The 18,911-nt window shown below is 45.5% G+C and overlaps 1 protein-coding gene across 1 annotated transcript in view; it reads right to left on the reverse strand.

The window, feature by feature from the left end:
• Positions 1-18,911, reverse strand: part of RASL12 (RAS like family 12) — a 134,567-nt gene that overhangs the window by 70,673 nt on the left and 44,983 nt on the right. The window contains exon 3 of the mRNA XM_082255269.1: positions 8,994-9,050. Coding sequence (XP_082111395.1) covers positions 8,994-9,050 — 57 coding nt within the window. The remainder of the gene's footprint in view (positions 1-8,993; positions 9,051-18,911) is intronic.

Genomic DNA, 18,911 nt, shown 5'->3' on the forward strand with positions numbered 1-18,911 from the left:
CCCCGATCGCCGCGCATTGAGGAAGGAACGAGCGGCTCGCGCTGGAGCCGCTCATGTGATCGGCTGTGATTGACACAGCCGATCACGTGGTAAACAGCCAATTTCATTGGCTGTTTACCTTGATAGGGGTTGGGCTCAGTCCGAGGGACGAGCCTCACCCCCGATCGCCGCGCTGCGCGCCCCCAGTAGCGGGGAGATCCGGGCGCCGTCATATGACGTCCGCCCGGATCGAGAAAGGATTCCTGCCGATGTCATTTTATAATGGCGCGGTAGGGAAGGGGTTAAGATGGCCACGGCTAGAAATGCCAGGGATTTTTTTTTTTAGATATGTGCAGTTCGTTTCATTCTGAATAAATATGCGGACGTATTTTCCGGTATTCGGATATATCCAAATACCCGAATTGCAGTATAAACAGAGTTTACCGAATGCTCTGAATAACGAAATTAAATTTGTCCGAATTTTAGAAATTCGAATCGAATTTTACATCGGATTCCAGTCGAATTCGAACTGTAAACATAGTTCTGAAATTGAAGGCTGTGTGTTATTGGAGTACCATTTGGAAATAATGCTGTTTTTGTTAAGCCAAAGATGATTTAGGCCCCTTTCACACGGGCGATCCGATCCGGTCCCTGTCAGTTTTTCAGTCGGATCTGATCGGACGCTCCATACACCTCTATGGAGCAGCAGGTGTCAGCGGAGACATTTCTTTTAAAAAAAATAAATACATTTCTTTAAAAAAAAATCTTTTACATTTTTGGCCAATTTGTTCTCTGCTACATATTTTTGGTAAAAAAAAAAATCACAATTGTCGCGGATTGGATCTCCCTCTTCACTTATCTACCTACTTTCTACACCTTCTCTCTAGGCATGTTTCTACACGTCCTTGCCGGTTGCTCATCCCGGAGAGATTACATGCACTGTTCCCCTCTGAGACCGCTGAGATCTCCGAAGACTGTCTGGGTGCCTTCCCCTGCGCACCTGCTACCGGCCAGGTGATAGATGCCGGAGGGTGCCGGGGGGTGCATTACCGCGGTCAATAACCCATTATCCTTTACTTTGCACTATGTATCTCTCCATGGCGCGATCTCAGAGGATTGTGGTACAAAGGTTAATGCCGCGCTATGGCAATAAATGGAATACAACCAAAAAGTGCTGCTGTGCATAAATCAAAATGATTTAGTGAATGAAGTGCAAATGAGAAACAGCGCAAAAAATGGTGTAGCCAACCTACATGGGATGGTCAATGTGACAAATAATTGAGTAAGTGATCAAAAAAATAAATATATAAATATAAAAATTATCCTCTAATGGTGTGGTTACAACTCCCAGTGATAAGATCTCAGAGGATTGCCTCTTTCTAGAACGGTACATTATGATATCCATGTTGTCATCCCAGTCTCTTGTCGGCATGTAGACTTGCATATTTTTATATTTCTGTATTGAAATGTTGCTTATGTTTTTCATTCTTTTCTGATGTCATTCACTGCATTTCTCTGTTTGAATTGTGATATGCCTTCTTTGTTTCTTCAATAAACAAATTTATAAAAAAAAAAAAAAAAATCACAATAAGCGTATTTTGATTGGTTTGCGCAAAAGTTATTGCGTTTACTAACTAAGGGAAAGATTTATGTAATTTTTGGTGTTTTTTTTTTTTAACGAGTAATGGCGGCGATCTGCGGTTTTTTTTTGCGGGACTGCGACATTGCGGCGGACAGATACCAGGGGTACCAGTGACATTACTGCAGTAATCAGTGCTATACATATGCACTGTTACTGTAAAAATGACACTGGCAGGGAAGGGGTTAATTTTATTGGAGAGGGAGGGGTTAATGTATGCCTGGTGCTTACTGACGTGTGTGGGGGGAGGTGACTGAGTGACACAGGGACAGATCGCATGTTCAGCTATGCTGAACCCTGCAATCTGTCACTGTCTGTCACTTAGGAGATCCGCCCGCTCTGTTTACACAAGCGGACGGATCTCCACACTCGATCCCCGACGATCGGGGAAGAGCGGCGGTTATCACCGCCGCTCCTCCCCTGGCCCGACTCCCGCGAGCATCCGGCGGCGCGCGTGCTTCGCCCACAAGGGGAGGAGTCCAGCGTCGTAGGTCTACGTCGCTGGATGGGAACTAACCACTTTGCCGCAATAGAGCTCGAGTGAGCGGTCGGCAATTAGTTAATGATGTCATCCAGGGTAGCCCCAAACATACGATCGTCTGAAAGGGCAGATCAATGAGAGCTTTCTTAGAGGCTTGGTCTGTGGACCAATTCTTAAGCCATAGCACACGCCCAATCACCACCGCTGAAACAGAAAGTTTGGACAGCACAGGAGCTGTATTCAAAGCTGCATCACACATAAACTGCAGCTCGTGGACCAACTGGTCCCAATTAATCAACATAAGCAGCGGGGACCTGCTCACCCCTCAGGCCATGGCGCAAAAGCTTGGCCCATTCAGTTAGGGTCTGAGACATCAGGGCTGAGGCAAAGACTGGCCGCAATGTCGAACCAGCCATAGTAAACATGCTGCATGGCCGACCTAGCGCATAGCTGCAGTCTGCACGTGCCCGCTGGCTGGGCTGGGGGACCACTGGATATAGATTATCCAGCCTGTCGCCCAGCAGTTGATTTTAGATCTCCCGAGAGAAAAAACAAAAAAGATGTAAGAAAGGAGAAAAAATTGCTAGGACCAGAGATCCCAGCCGGGAGCCTAGGTCCTTACTCCTGACTAGACAGATTAAAACTGATTACCTAGAGCACAGAGGGGGGTTATATACCAAGCTGAGGATGGCCCATGGGCGTAGCCAGGTGTTCTTTGTTCTGCCTAGTCCTACTCCTGGAGGAGGCAATATAGCCCAGTAGTTATGATTTATGGAGCGCTGTGTCTGTCGATGAACGAAAGAGAAATAACGTTTTAGTGCTCAGATAAAGTTTAGTTACACTTTAAAAATTCAAAGCTGCTGGAAGTTTTTGGATGTAATAAAGTCAAATGGTCACGGGAGAAATATGGTGGCTGCCACCACTGATCTACTTGTGAAAACTCTAGTTGCCTAGCTGCCTCGCCTTAAAAAATTGAATTAGAACAACTGATCTGCTACATGACACTGTGGTGCAGGAAAGGGGGGGGGGGCGGGGTACTGCGGGAGGTTGTTGGGCCCCGCAGTGAGCTGGGGTTACTGTGGGAGATTGTTGGGCACTGCAGTAAACTGGGGGTACTGTAGGAGGTTGTTGGGCACCGCAGTGACCTGGGGGTACTGTAGGAGATTGTTGGGCACCGCAGTGCGCTTTGAGTACTGTGGGAAGTTGTTGGACACCGCAGTGAGATGGGGGTACTGTGAGAGATTGTCAGGCATTGCAGTGCACTGGGGGTAATGTAGGAGATTTTTGGGCACGGCAGTGAGATGGGGGTACTGTGGTAGGTTGTTGGGCACTGCAGTGAGATGGGGGTACTGTGGTAGGTTGTTGGGCACTGCAATAAGCTGTGAGATACTGTGGTAGGTTGTTGGGTACTGCAGTGAGCCGGGGGTACTGTGGGTGGTTGTTGGGTACTGCAGTGAGCTGGGGGTACTGTGGGTGGTTGTTGGGCACCGCAGTGTGCTGGGGGTACTGTGGGAGACTGTCAGGCATTGCAGTGCACTGGGGGTAATGTGGGAGATTGTTCGGCACGGCAGTGAGATGGGGGTACTGTGGTAGGTTGTTGGGCACTGGAATGAGCTGTGAGATACTGTGGTAGGTTGTTGGGTACTGCAGTGAGCCGGGGGTACTGTGGGTGGTTGTTGGGTACTGCAGTGAGCCGAGGGTACTGTGGGTGGTTGTTGGGCACCGCAGTGTGCTGGGGGGTACTGTGGGAGATTGTCGGGCACTGTAGTGCGCCGGGAGTACTGTGGAAGATTGTCGGGCACTGCAGTGCGCTGTGAGTACTGTGGGAGATTGTTGGGCACTGCAGTGAGATGGGGGTACTGTGGTAGGTTGTTGGGCACTGCAATGAGCTGGGGGTACTGTGAGAGGTTATTGGGCACCGCAGTGAGCTGGGGGTACTATGGGAGGTTGCTGGGCACCGCAGTGAGCTGGGGTTACTGTGGGAGATTGTTGGGCACCGCAGTGAGCTGGGAGATACAGTGGGAAATAGCCCAGTAACATTCAGTTTTGCTGGCATTCACACAGAATGAATGTACATAGTTCTGAGAATTTTTGATAAATACACATAATATGTTGTAGGTAAAAATGCATTAAAGGAGAATACCCCATTATAAATGTTTACCAAACTGGCACATGAACCATATTTTTCCATTCTTATCCACTACAATAAGTACAATAAAGTAAATAAGCTATGTATTTACATCAATTCCTATTCTGCTTGTTACTAGGCTCAAAGGGACTGCTGTATTAATAGCGTGCAAAAAGAAAATGTAATTCTGCCCAAAGCCAGAATCCTTGATTTTTTTTCACAAATCGGACTGCAAAAATGGCAGTTGGTAGCTACAAGCAGCATGCTGTATTTCAGAACTATTACGTAATTCTGTAACCCTAAAACAGAATAGTAAGCGCTTCCAGTCTAGATCATAAAAGCACATATTTTTTTTATGCTAGAATGCCAAATACAATAAAATAGTTTTATGTAACCCCTCTAAAACATTATTTCTGTGAAATGAAACCAGAAATGAATTTTGGCTGCAACAACTGAAAAAAGTATTAATTTTGTTATTTTTCTTTGAAAACACAGTACATTGGGTAGATGGCCTGACCGCAGGAGGACTGACACTAAATTAAGTATTAATAGAAACCCAAAAACCAAAACGAATGTGTGGAAAGACCATGAATTCTTAACTACAATCAACGCTGTATCTTGGCCTAGGCCAGTGATGGCGAACCTTGGTACCCCAGATATTTTGGAACCACATTTACCATGATGCTCATGAACTCTGAAGTGTAGTTGAGCATCATGGGAAATTTAGTTCCAAAACATCTCGGGTGCCAAGGTTTCACCATCACTGGCCTAGGCACTCGCCACTTTTAGTGTAGCGCCAGTCTTATGGGCTGGACTGGGCCGGGTGGCAGGGCCTAAGAGGCAAATCAGTCTGGCACCCCAATAAAGCGAATGCACTGCTGCCAGTATGATAATACTGGCCGGCGGCCAATGACTGGCCTGACGTTTGGACAGACCGGCGGCTGCACTTAATACAACTGGCAGCCGCCAATACTAGTAAGTGTGGCCTTCCCTCCTCTGTGGCATTTGTAGTCTTCTGGATGAGAAGTAAAGCTGGAACATATACTTTTTTTGCTCATGGTTTTTGCAAAATGTATTGTAATTAAACATGCACAGGTAAAAGATCTTTCAGTCTGTGTGTTGACCTTTTTTGGGGTAATTTTTGGCCTGATTGAGTCCTAATGCTTTGACTATTAACCTGGTTTGTGAATGTCACATGACCACCTTCAAATGGAACTGTAGTTGGGCAGGTACCCATCCCCATTATTCTTCCTGGGATAAGTGGCACTGCCAGCCAAGAGCGGTTCCTGTGTGGTCAGATCAGCTTTGTATGTCCAATATTTTACAAATACACACAGTAGGCTACAGTAGGTGGGACTTTAAGTGAGACCCCAGCAGGTAGTGCCCGGCGTCTCCATCCCTGTATCAGAAAAAAATAACGAAGGTTGAAGGATTAAAAGAGGTGCATGGAAGTCAGCCAGCCCCCAGTCCGATGTACTCACCCTCCAGTCTGTCACCAGCAAAGTAGACCTGTCTCATAATATAAAGAACAGGGGTTTAGTTGACACGCATTTGCAAACGCATGTGTAAGCTGCAGGGCCACTACACGGCATCCTGTTTTACCTGCAGTCCTAACACTTCCTAATTTAGTGTCTCTCCAATGGGAGCACATGGCTGCTAATGGATGGATGGGGGAACAGGTGGGAGGGAGACAGCCCAAACCTCCCCCAACCCACCCCCATCCATGACTGGTCTGTTGTCTCAAAACTCAAATAGCTAAGTTGTAGCGATGGTACAAACTGGAAATGACCAGCTGAGAAGCATTACACCTCTATCCCTTTGGTGGATGCAATATAAAAACAGATTGGGATTTTATATATGGGGCATGGCCTGTAAAGCACAATGCCTTTCAATCCCTAATTTCATATTTGGGACTTTATATGAGACAAGCAGGTCATGCTATTGGTCTCCATCCCTGTATATGGAAAAACTGAGGTCAAATCAGACTGCATCCACCAAAAACGTACATCAGACTGGGGGCTGGCTGACTTCCATGCACCTCTTTTAATCCTTCAACCTTCATTATTATAATGTACAAATATGGATTTAGCCCAACCCTATCTGCTGGCCCAATGTGATGTCATTTAGGGGTATTTTAGCAGGAGAATATGAGCGCTTCCACCACTGGAAGTGCATTTGTTATCACTAGGCACTGACATTTGTTCTGACATCAGTTTGAGATGTTTCAGAAATCATTCAGAATTCATTGACAGGTGCACTTGACCTCCTTCTGACCTGCATTTACCTGTGCTTAATGCAAATTTTGCATTCCAATAGACTTGCATAGGTAAGAAAAAACCTACTTGAAGCAAGCAAAAGCCTCTCAACACAGCTTAGCGTCCATTCACACCAGCTGCTGCGTTGGTGAAGCCTAAAGAGGAAGGGGTGTGGCTTCAAGATGACAGGAGGAGGGGTTAAACAGGAAGGGGCGTGGCCTTGGCAGGAAGGGGTGGGTCATATTTAAATTTGGGAGTGCACGAGTTTAGTCAGGCCTAGGGCAGCACAAAACCGAAATACACCACTGACTGCAATAAGGCCGGATGGACAAGGCCAGCAATCCGTTCTCCTCTTCTCCAACACCAGGAAGATACACATCAACAAGGGATCGAACCCACCTGTGCAGTTAGAAGGCATTGGGAAGGACAATGCGATGGTGGAGGATCAGCTTTGCAAAGCTTGCCCTGCCTTCCTTTTGCCCTGCCACACATTCGTTTTGACCACTCTATAATTTGAGGGTCATCATCAGTGGCGGCTGGGGGGGCGCAAACAGAAAAATGTAATAGGCATTGCTTTGCGGCAAAAAACGCGGCAAAAAATTGCATGACTTTGAGGTCACAAAAGTGTGAAAGGGGCCTTCAGTAATAAAAGTATAGTGTGCCCCCTTCAATGCAGTGACCACAGCGTGCCCCCATCAATGCAGAGTTACCACAGCGTGCCCCCATTCAATACAGAGTTAGCACAGCGTGCAGAGAGACCAGTGCACTTACCTGATGCAGAGGCGGCTTCTCCTCAGTCCTCCTGCATCTCCTCAGTCCTCCTCCTCCTCCTTGGCCAATCGCAAAAGGCAAAAGTTCGCCTTTCGGCCAATCAGGAAACGGGTCTCGGACTCGCTTCCTGAATGGCCAGGAGGAGGATCCATGTGACAATAGCGAATATTCATTCACTATTGTCACACAATGGGTGGGTTTGGGGCGCACTGCTCTGCGCCCCGGGTCAACCCTTTTCTGAAGCCTATTAGAGCCTTTGGATCTAATCACGTGCTTCAGAAGAGAAAAAAAGCCCACTGAACTCCATGCGTCTGGCGCCCCGCATGCAGATTAGGGGGCCGGACGCATGGATGGGGGGGCGGCGCCCCTGCGCCCCCAACGCACTGGTCGCCACTGGTCATCATCTTTTGGTAAGCAGGTCTTTCTCCTAACACAGTGGTGACGTGTGCTCTCAAGATTCACGGCATTTGGTGTGGGGATTACCACTTTTATCCATGGACAGTCCTTTATTGGACTGAGTCTCTTCATTGTATTTTCATTTTTTGGCGCTGCACCCTATTGCATACTATTCATTTATGTAAAACATTTATTGCAGAAGGAAAAAAAAAATTATATAACTACTTATAAAGTGTTAGTTGGAGTTTGGCTTCAATTTGTTAATGTATCTAAGGATCCTTGCATACTGGCTTCAAAAAAATCACTACTTCTAGAGGAGTTTAGCATTTTGCCTGCAGAAGCAGCTAATGTTATCCCATGTGTCCATGCACATTAGGACATTTAGAGACATACACTATATTGTCAAAAGTATTGGGACGCCTGCCTTTACATGCACATTATCTTTAATGGCATCCTAATTTAAGTCCGTAGGGTTCAATATTGAGTTAGCTCAACCTTTGCGGCTATAACAGCTTCAACTCTTCTGGGAAGGCTGTCCACAAGGTTTAGGAGTGTGTCTATGGGAATGTTTGACGAGAAGCCTATTTGTGAGGTCAGGCACTGAAGTTGGACGAGAAGGCCTGGCTTGCAGTTTCTGCTCTAATTCATCCCAAAGGTGTTCTATCGGGTTGAGGTCAGGACTCTGTGCAGGCCAGTCAAGTTCCTACACTCCAAACTCGCTCATCCATGTCTTTATGGACCTTGCTTTGTGTTGTGGTCCAAACCATTTGGTGGTGGGGGGTTGTTTTTCAGGGGTTGGGCTTGGCTCCTTAGTTCCAGTGAAGGGAACTCTTAAGGCGTCAGCATACCAAGATATTTTGGACAATTTAATGCTCCAAACTTTGTGGGAACAGTTTGGGGATGGCCCCTTCCTGTTCCAACATAACTGCGCACCAGTGCACAAAGCAAGGTCCATAAAGACATGGATGAGTGAGATTGGGGTGAAGGGGCTTGACTGGCCTGCACAGAGTCCTGACCTCAACCCTTCCCCCCAGACTAAGGCTGCATTCTCACCTGAGTGTTTCAAGTATCTTTATTGTCACACACCAGACAAATATCACAGGGACACTGTTGACGCGTTTCACACGAGCAGTTTGTGCTTGTTCACAACACAGATACGGCTCAAACACAAGTTTTTTATATGCACACCCAAAAGGAGATGCACCTGAAATGACTTGGCTGGCCAATATGTGACAGTTGGACACACATGTTAAATTCATTGATCAGACCTCATTAATTGCTCATATCTGGTGGAGTTTGGACCCCTAACAATTCCCCCTGGTAGAATTGGTAAAGAATACTCACCAAGATAAGGGTCATATTCACTAATAAACCGTCTGGTCAGGAACTTCACAGTGAGTGCTGGAAAGAGAGGAATGCCATGTTATTGATTATGGTAACGGCTGTGTTTTACTAATCATAACAGACAATAATATTATAGATCATCATGATGTTCAATATCCCATTATCAGGTCAATATTTTGCTATTGTTTACAGGGTTCCATTACACCCAGGAACTATTGAGTCCTAAGGGTCCTTTCACAAGGGCTTTCCGCCAGTGGACTCCGTTTTGCTCAGCGGGGATCGATCCGCCGATCCCCGCTGAGCAGGCAGATGACAGCTCCGTCTCCGCTTACTTTGAAGAGACAGACCTGTGAGAGCCCCGCTCTCCTCTATGGGAGATCACATGAAAATGAACCGCCTGTCTGTTTCCATCTGATCCTCCAGAAGGATGGAAAATAGAGTCTCCATCTGTCTGGATTTCACGGCCAGGATCGGATCGGATAGCAGCGGGTGTCAGCGTAGATGTCTTCGCTGACATCCGCTGCTCCATAGGGGTGCATGGAGGATCTGATCAGGTCCGCCTGAAAAACTGACAGGGACCTGATCGGAAAGCCCATGTGAAAGGGCCCTAAGGCCCCTTTCACACATGTGGACCGTTCATTTCATCAGCTCAGGCACGTCAAAATGCAGAGGCGTAACTAGAACCTTCAGAGCCCCGATGCAAGAAACATAAGGGGCCCACGGACCCCTGGCCGGGGCCCTTACTTTTAATCTTGGGGCTCTTCTCACTGATCCTGGGGCCCTTTACTCTCGTTGCGGGGCCCTTTATTGCGGTCCCGCAGTGGGACCCTTTCACAAGTTCTGCAGTGGGTCTCCCTCCTGCCATGTTGGGGCCTCCCCACGGGGGTGGAATGCCAGGGTCCGGTCGCAAGTGTGGCCTTTGCGATCCCTGAAGTTCACCCACTGGTGTCAGTAGTTTTTATTTTTTGGTATTTTAATTGTATTATTTTTTATCATTTTATTTTATTTTTTTTACAATGTCACTGACTATGACTCTGTCCATTCAGAAAAGGAAGGATCTGGTAAATTACATATTTACTGACCCCTTCCTGGTTCTCTATTGTGACACATCCCCTGCAGGAGAGGGGAGGGAGCACAGTGGGGTGGGGTGATAATTTTAATTTCCATAAAACGATGTGGCATTCTTTCCTTCCTAACACATTAACCAGTCCATACCAGTATAGATCCTAGTACATTACCCAGTCCATACCAGTATAGATCCTAATACATTACCCAGTCCATACCAGTATAGATCCTAACACATTACCCAGTCCATGCCAGTATAGATCCTAACACATTACCCAGTCCATACCAGTATAGATCCTAACACAATACCCAGTCCAAACCAGTATAGATCCTAACACAATACCCAGTCCAAACCAGTATAGATCCTAACACATTACCCAGTCCATACCAGTATAGATCCTAACACATTACCCAGTCCATACCAGTATAGATCCTAACACATTACCCAGTCCATACATGCTGCCCCCGCCGCCCTTCCTATCCAGGTGTACAGAGGGGCCACACAGGCCCCATGGAGCATGGGGCCCGGTTGCAATTGCAACCCCTGTGGTTACACCCCTGTCAAAATGGATGAAGTATTCATAATTTTTTCATACGTTTTTGCATCAGTGCTTTTTTCATCCATTTTTCATCAGTGCTCATCACTTTTTCTTATGTTTTTCATCAGTGCTCATCAGTTTTTCATCCGTTTTTCATCAGAGCTCATCCGTTTTTCATCAGTGCTCATCAGTTTTTTTTTACATCCACTACCAATGCAAAAACGGATGAAAAAACTGACCATTTGTCAGTTTACATCCGTTTTTTGTCTGATCCGTTTTTTTTTTAACGGAAGAAAAATAGAGCTTTGATTAGTTTAAAAATAACTGATGATGACGGATGCAGATGTAAACTGAAGTAAATGGATGATCATCCATTTACATCTGTTTTTCCATAGAGATGCATTGATGTCCGTTTTTCATCAATCAACGGATGAATGAAAAAGGGACAATTGGGCAGCATGTGTGAAAGGGACCTTAATAAGACACAGTCACTGTGGCCAGTTAGGTTCCCCCAACCCACTGTAAGAGGGGCTTCGTAGTTGGCCGATTATGGCACCAACCCCAACTCCAGCCCTGCTAGAACACAATCCCACCTGCTGAGGCCGACCCTTCCGTCTTCTTGTGCCCGACCTCACCTCACAACATTCCCCACCATAGACCTTTAAATCTCGAAGAAGAAATGTCCACAGAATAGTTAGCTTCACTGCACTTTACAGGTGTTGTTCAGGGAATGGCAAGACAGTCACATCACAAGGACATACCTTCCGGGGTCACTTGACATACACAATAAATCACATTTAGTGGACAGTCTGCATTGGTTACAAGTGAAAGCATGTGCAGCACCTCACAGCCATCTCCCTACAGTCTCTTCTCTGCCCATCTGTACTCACAGGACTGAGTTCTCTGTAGACCCCTCCTTGCTAGGTACATCTCTCCCGGGAACCCTCCAGGGAAGCAGCCTCACTCACACAGGGATCTCCAGCCTGGCCTAAAAGGCCTTACAATCCACCTAGCCTCCACCTCTATAAGAGACAGAATGTCTACAGCCAGCCCCTCCTGCATACAGGTCCACTCCACCCGGCCTCCTGCCCTGTCCAGGGCCCACGTGTGTTGGTTACATTCTCACAGATGTCGGGGGTATGGGTTCCATGCCCCAAACCTCTCTGTGTCCCCCCCACCTAGATAATATATATGTGTGCTGATGTGTACCCATGACATCACATGTAGGAGGGCTCTACCCAAAAGGGGCCTAACACCTGGTGTCATTACCTGCTGTACCAGACACTATTCTGGTACAGAGCCACCTAGTGGCAAAGTGGCTAACTGCACCTGCCTACACCACCAATACTCATATTTTCAGCGGCCCCTTGCCGCTCCTTATTTCAGTATAGCCAGTGCAATATACCCAGTGTTCCTGGGTATAGGGGAGCATGTGGCCTCGTGCCATGGTGCGGTTGTCAGGCCTTGCAGCTAATCACTTGGTCAGGGGTGTACATACAGGGGTCACAGGGGTCGCAATTGGGACCGAACCCCATGCTCCAGGGGGCCCGTGCGGCCCCCTGTACACCTAGATTGAAGGGGTGTGGGGGCAGCATATAAAGGAACCGATCCCCTTCATTTTCCTCCTGCAGGTTTTTACCTCCACTTGGGGGTGGCACCCTCTATACTATATTGGACCTACCATTGTATATTGATGATGTGGGCGGGCACCTCATTCACACGCCCTATAGGAGGAGTGTCCACTCCCATCTGTGTCTGACTCTAACAGCCATTGTCTAATATATAAAGCAAGGGCTTAGACATGCAATTTAGGCTCTGAGGAAGAGGCTAAACCTTGAAACGCGTAAGCCTTCACGACTTCAGGGGACGGCTCGCCCTTGGATCTCAATGCTGAGGACTGTGTTCCTTGTTTGATATGCTTTTATCAAGAACTCGTTTGTGAGTATTTTAACTTTTCTTTTTAATAAACCTTCTAAAGGATAATGCACTAGGCCGGTGCGCCCTTGTGTTTGCTTGTTGTTTCCAGACTTTCAGCAGCTGCAGGACGAAAATGGAGGGGATCGGTTCCTCTACATGCTGCCCTGCTGCCCCTCCTATCCACTTCCTGCTGTGATTGGGCTCCTGTGTGCTCTCCCCGGCCCCCCTCATCCCCTCAGTGCTGTCGGATTCTCCCCACCCCTCTCCCGTCAGCTGCTGCAGGGGATGCTGTCGGGATGGAGAGCGGGGAAGGGGCTGGTAAATATGTAATTTACCGGCTCCTTCCTTGTATTAATGAATAGAGTCAGTGATCCCTACTGATCACTGGCCATTCAAAACTGAGGCATAGTAAACTGTTTAATATGCTCCAGTTTGTGAGTTGGAAAAGGACCTGGGGGTTCTGGTGGACAACAGGGGAATGGAGGACATCAGCTATGAGGAAAGACTACAAGCATTGAACTTATTCTCTCTGGAGAAGAGACGATTGAGGGGGGATATGATATCAATGTACAAATACCTTACTGGTGACCCCAGCATAGGGAACAAACTATTTAGCAAAAGGGAATTCAATAAGACACGTGGCCACTCACTAAAATTAGAAGAGAAGCGAAATAACCTTAAACTGCGTAAAGGGTTCTTCACTGTCAGAGCAGTAAGGATGTGGAATTCTCTTCCACAATCAGTGGTATCAGCGGGGAGCATCGATAGCTTCAAAAAATTATTAGATGGGCACCTTAAAGACCACAACATACAGGGGTATACAATGTACTAACACACACATCATAGGTTGGACTGATGGACTGGTGTCCTTTTTTCAACCTCACTAATAATGTAACTATGTAATTGAGGGGAAGCCTCTGTACAGAGCTATTCCTGTTCATTCATTCTGTGCAGGTGAGGCTGCAGAGATGGAGATTGAGGGCTGTGTCCTTAAGCTGGATGCCCACTATACAATTTTCTTTAGATTTTTTCCTTTAGAATTGCCAAAACCATATAATATGAGGTCAAATCTAAACACTTTCAATTTGAATGCAACCAGGCAGGCCCTTTCACTACATAGTTTAAGGTAAATCTAAAGGAAATTGAACAACAACGTTTTATAGTGTGTATCCAGCTTTAATCTCTTTTCTCTGTCTCATAGGTGAAACATCAGAGGTCTGTTTTGGTCCCTGATATTTCACCAAAGCCCCCCAACAGAGCTTCTAAAAATTAATAAAATAAATAAATAAATAAAATAAAATAAAATTGGTAAAAAAAAAAAAAATTAATAAATTCTAAAATGGTAAAAAAAAATAAAATAACAGAAATAAAAACTACTGACACCAGTGGCGGAACTACCAGGGTCGCAAAGGTCGCATTTGCGACCGGGCCCTGGCATTCCGTCAAAGTGGCCTGGATTGAGTACAAAAGTCAATGGCATGGCCTGAAAATAGTCCGGACCTCGATCCAATTGAAAATCTATGGTGGAAATGAAAGAAACTGATCCATGACAAGGCTCCAACCTGAAAAGCAGATCTGGCAACTGCAGAAAGAGAAAATCGGAGCTGGATTGATGAAGAATACTGTTAAATTAAATCCATGCCTCAGAGAACTCAAGCCGTTATAAAAGCCAGAGGTGGTCCAACAAAGTACTGGTGGTGTTTTTTATTTCCATAATTCCATTAAATTTTCCTCAGAATTGACGTGAAAAAAAAACAGTTGCAAATGACTACAGTTTTCTTTCTTTTTTTAATTTTTTTTAAGTGTTTCTTAATGCCAGAAAGTTGGGATGTTAAATGAAAATAGTTTTGAGGCATGTCTGTGATTAGTCTTTTTTCTACACAATTAAACAATTTAATGAACATTTTCCTAGAGTGGTGATTCCATACTTTTTGCCAGAGGTTGTATACGCTCGCAGTCATTCATGTTTGTGAGTTTATTGAAATTTTTACATTGAAAATAAAATGGTCTTATGGTAATGTATGAGGCTGGTGCTCCCCTCTCTTCTGACTTTGTTTCAGACCTAGGGTCCATTCCCACCGCAATGTGCGCAATGTGTGCGTTAAAATGTTGTGTTGTGTTTTAAAATGCACAGAATTTTATTATTTTATTATTTTTTTAAACTTCACTAAGCTTTATTTGTAAAGGAAACTTTAACTGGCTGTTTTCACTCTTGGGTTTAGGCGTGTTGCGCTGCGCTTACGTGTTTTGCATTGCCCTGAAAAAAAAAAGTTGGGCGCGTTTTTTTTTAACCAGTTGCCGACTACACGCCGCCTATTTACTGCGGCAGTGTGACTCTCCCAGGCAAGCCAACATAGGTCTACATCGGTCGTGTGCCTGCAGTTAGGGGGCGAGCGCGCTCCGCCAGCGGTGCGCTCCCTTCCCCACTCGGCAGCGGGGACTCCGATGCACGGGGCAGGCGGCTCCGATTGCTGCCTGACACCCGCGATCGCTCCCCGCTGAGAGAGAAGGACGGTCAGATGTTGTAAACACAGCTGACCGTTCTTCTACCTGGAATGATCACAGAGCTCCTGTGATCCTTCTATATAGGATCACATGTCTCTATGGTCATTTCAGAAGCCACGCCCCCACACAGTTAGAATCACTCCCCTAGGCTCACATTTAACCCCTTGATCACCCACTGTGTTAACCCCTTCCCTGCCAGTGTCATTATTACAGTAACAGTGAATATTTATAGCACTGATTACTGTAGTAATGTCACTGGTCCCCCCAAAAGTGTCAAAAATGTCAGTCAGGGGTTCCGATCTGTCCGCCGCAATGTCACAGTCCCGCTAAAAATCGCAGATCGCCGCCATTACTAGTAAAAAAAAAAACAATAAAAATTACAGAAATCTTTCCCGTAGTTAGTAGACACGATAACTTTTGTGCACCAATCAAAATGCGCTTATTGCGATTTTTTTTACCAAAAATATGAAGCAGAAAACAAATTGGCCCAAAATGTTAAAAAATTTTGATTTTTACATTTTTTTTGAGAATGTTATATAGCAGAAAGTGAAAAATATTGTTTTTTTTTTCTGGAATTGTCGCTATTTTTTTTGTTTATAGCGCTAAAAATCGCAAAGGTGATGAAATACCACCAAAAGAAAGCTCTAATTGTGGGGAACAAAGGGCACCAATTTTATTTGGGTACAGAGTTGCACGACTGCGCAATTGTCCGTTAAAGTAACGCAGTGCCGAATCGCAAAATATGGCCTGGTCATTAAATGGGAAAATCTTCCGGTCCAGAAGTGGTTAAAGGGTAACTCCACTTTCGTGGTGAAAAAAAATAGCAAATAAAGAAAAAACAATATAGCGTATACAAACGCAACACAAATCATATTGTCATTGAATGTAATTAAAAATGACCTTTCCTTTTCAATCTGCAGCTGTTGTAATTTTCTGAAAATGCGATACAATATGGCCGCCTGGAGCTGTTCTGTACACAGAATGTATACTGACCACACCCCCAGAAACATAATTTCCTGCTTGTGTGATTGGCTCAACAATTTTCCCAGAAGTCTGCACTAAGATACAAGTCAGATTTCTGGCATCCCCTGCAACAAAAATGTCATTTTTGGTGAGATACTCCCAATAGGAACACGTCTAAAGGGATGCAGACCCAGCAGATTTCCTCATTAGAGCCCTGCAGCTGCCACAGCTGATAGATAATTATGAAACCACTCCCATTAGACCCACTCAGCACAGAGGAACAAACAATGATTTCTTCAGAATAACAAAAGTTAGGAATCTGCAACAAAGTTTGTTACAATCCCTGCAATGTACAGAGGGGAATGTTTTTATCTAAACGAAAGTGGAGTTACGCTTTAATGCAGGGCGGCTCACATCGGCACAACTCCTATTGAAATGCTTTGTTTTTTACAATACATATGTACACAACGCATGCCAGCGCATCTGCTGTGAATGGACCCTTAATGTTTCTAATTAAAATGTAGTTTTATTGCTTACAGTTACAAAGGACGTTTATTTGGAACATGGAGTACTGTCCAAATGTTAGATCTTACATGGGATGACGTATGAGCAGAAAAAGACAACTTTATATTCCATTTATATATACAAGACTGTAATTAACCACTTGCTGACCATCCGCATTTATACGGCGGCAGGTTGGCAGGTTCCCGCGAATCGCCGTACCTGTATGGCAGTGTGTGGGAACGATCCTGGGGGGCGCGCCCACTCGCCAGAGGGGAAGCCGATCCATGGGGCCGGCCACCGTGATTGCCGCGGGGCACCCACGATCTCTCCCCGTGAAGAGAGAACAGCGGTCTGCTGTTTTAACCACTTGCCAACTGCCTAACGACGATTTACGTCGGCGGTCAGCCCCTCACAGGCAAAGCGACGTAGGTCTACGCCGCTAGCCTGTGAGGGTCTAGGGAGCGAGCACGTGCCGCTGGAGGCGCGCTCCCGCTCCCGCTCGGTCACAGACCCCCCCCGCACGAGTGACCGGCAGACCCGATGTCCGCCGGTCACTCGCGATCGTCCGTGACAGCGGGAGAAAGGCAGGTGGCTAATGTAAACAAAGCCGCCTGTCATTCTCCCTTGTGTAACAGCAGAGATCATACGATCCTGCTATGTAGGATCGTAGATCTGTGCTGTTACATGAAAAGCCACACCCAATCACAGTTAGAAGCACGCCCCTACGACACACTTAACCCCTCCCTCTCAAATAAAGTTAACCCCTTCCCTGCCAGTGTCATTTTTACAGTAACAGTGCATATTTATAGCACTGATTACTGCAGTAATGTCACTGGTACCCCCAAAAGTGTCAAAAATGTCAGTCAAGGGTCCGATCTGTCCACCGCAATGTCGCAGTCCCGCAAAAAAAAAAAATCGCAGATCGCCGCCATTACTCGTTAAAAAAAAAAAAAACAATTAAAATGACAAAAATTTTTCCCTTAGTAAACGCAATAACTTTTGCGCAAACCAATCAAAATACGCTTTTTGCGATTTTTTTTACCAAACATATGTAGCAGAAAACAAATTGGCCTAAAATGTTAAAAAATGTAGATTTTTACATTTTTTGGGGGGGAATTTCATATAAAAAAATGTGAAAAATATTGTTATTTTTGCAAAATTGTCGCTTTTTTTTGTTTGTAGCGCATGATCAAAAAATCGCACAGGTGATCAAATACCACCAAAAGAAAGCTCTGTTTGTGGGAAAAAAAAGGACATCAATTTAATTTGGGTACAGCATCGCACGACCGCGCAATTGTCCGTTAAAGTCACGTAGTGCCAAATCGCAAAATAGGCCCTGGTCAGGAAGGGGGTAAAATCTTCCGGGGCTTAAGTGGTTAAACACAACAGACCATTGTTAACTCTGGAATCAATGCAGAGCTCCTGTGTTCCTCCTATATAGGATCACAGGTCTCTGTATTGATTCCATAAGCTCAACCCCCTCACAGTTAGAAAAATCCCCCTAGGCTCACACTTAACCCTTTGATCGCCCCTGGGTTAACCCCATCCCTGCCAGTGTCATTATTACTGATTACTATAGTAATGTCACTGGTCCCCCCAAAAGTGTAAAAAATGTCAGTTAGGGGTCCGATCTGTCCGCCGCAATGTTGCAGTCCCGCAAAAAATTGCTAGTAAAAAAAAATAAAAAATAAAAATGACATAAATCAAGGTCAAATCGCATGACAAGTCGCACCCTATTGTCGACAATGGGCATGTTCAAATCGATGCACCGCTGACTTTGCAGTGCCACATCAATTTTAAGAAATAGTTCCTGCACTACTTTTGACGATTTCGGGTGCGACTTACATTGACATCTGTGCATGAAGCTTCACAGATGTCTTCAAAGTCGCACCTGAAGTCGCGCAAACATGCGGCTTTGAAATTGTTTGATTTCAGATGAAGTCGCATGATTTTAAAGCTGCATTCAATGTGAACGAGGGCTAAATGTAATTTCTGCCTGCTGCCTTGTTCCTCTGCTATCAGCATGAGTCATTTCTGACACACATTCCTGACACCATGAGAAAAAAAGGTGACAGGAGAGGGCCACTGGGCCAGTAACCGGCCATTAATTGCATATTATCCATCATTTTTAATTGTCATACACCCATCCTGCTTTCAGGGCAAGATGACCAAGAACTTTGCTAAATAATAAACAAAGGCTGTATTATGGCTGTATTATGAAATATTGTGTAATCTTGTATGACTATGTTTTTGGACCTATGCCCGCCATAGGCTTTAATGTGATAACTGTTAGAGTTCTCCTCACTGAGCTCTGCAGAGTGTAATTTCAGCTCTCCTCCCCCTTTTTTCTGACAGCTCAGGCAAGCTTTATAAATTCTGTACTTTGAACAGATGTAGAGAAGAGAATACTGCAGATCAGTAGCAG

This window comes from Pelophylax lessonae (genome assembly GCF_965119305.1).
Source record: "Pelophylax lessonae genome assembly, chromosome: 4".
Taxonomy (NCBI): domain Eukaryota; kingdom Metazoa; phylum Chordata; class Amphibia; order Anura; family Ranidae; genus Pelophylax; species Pelophylax lessonae.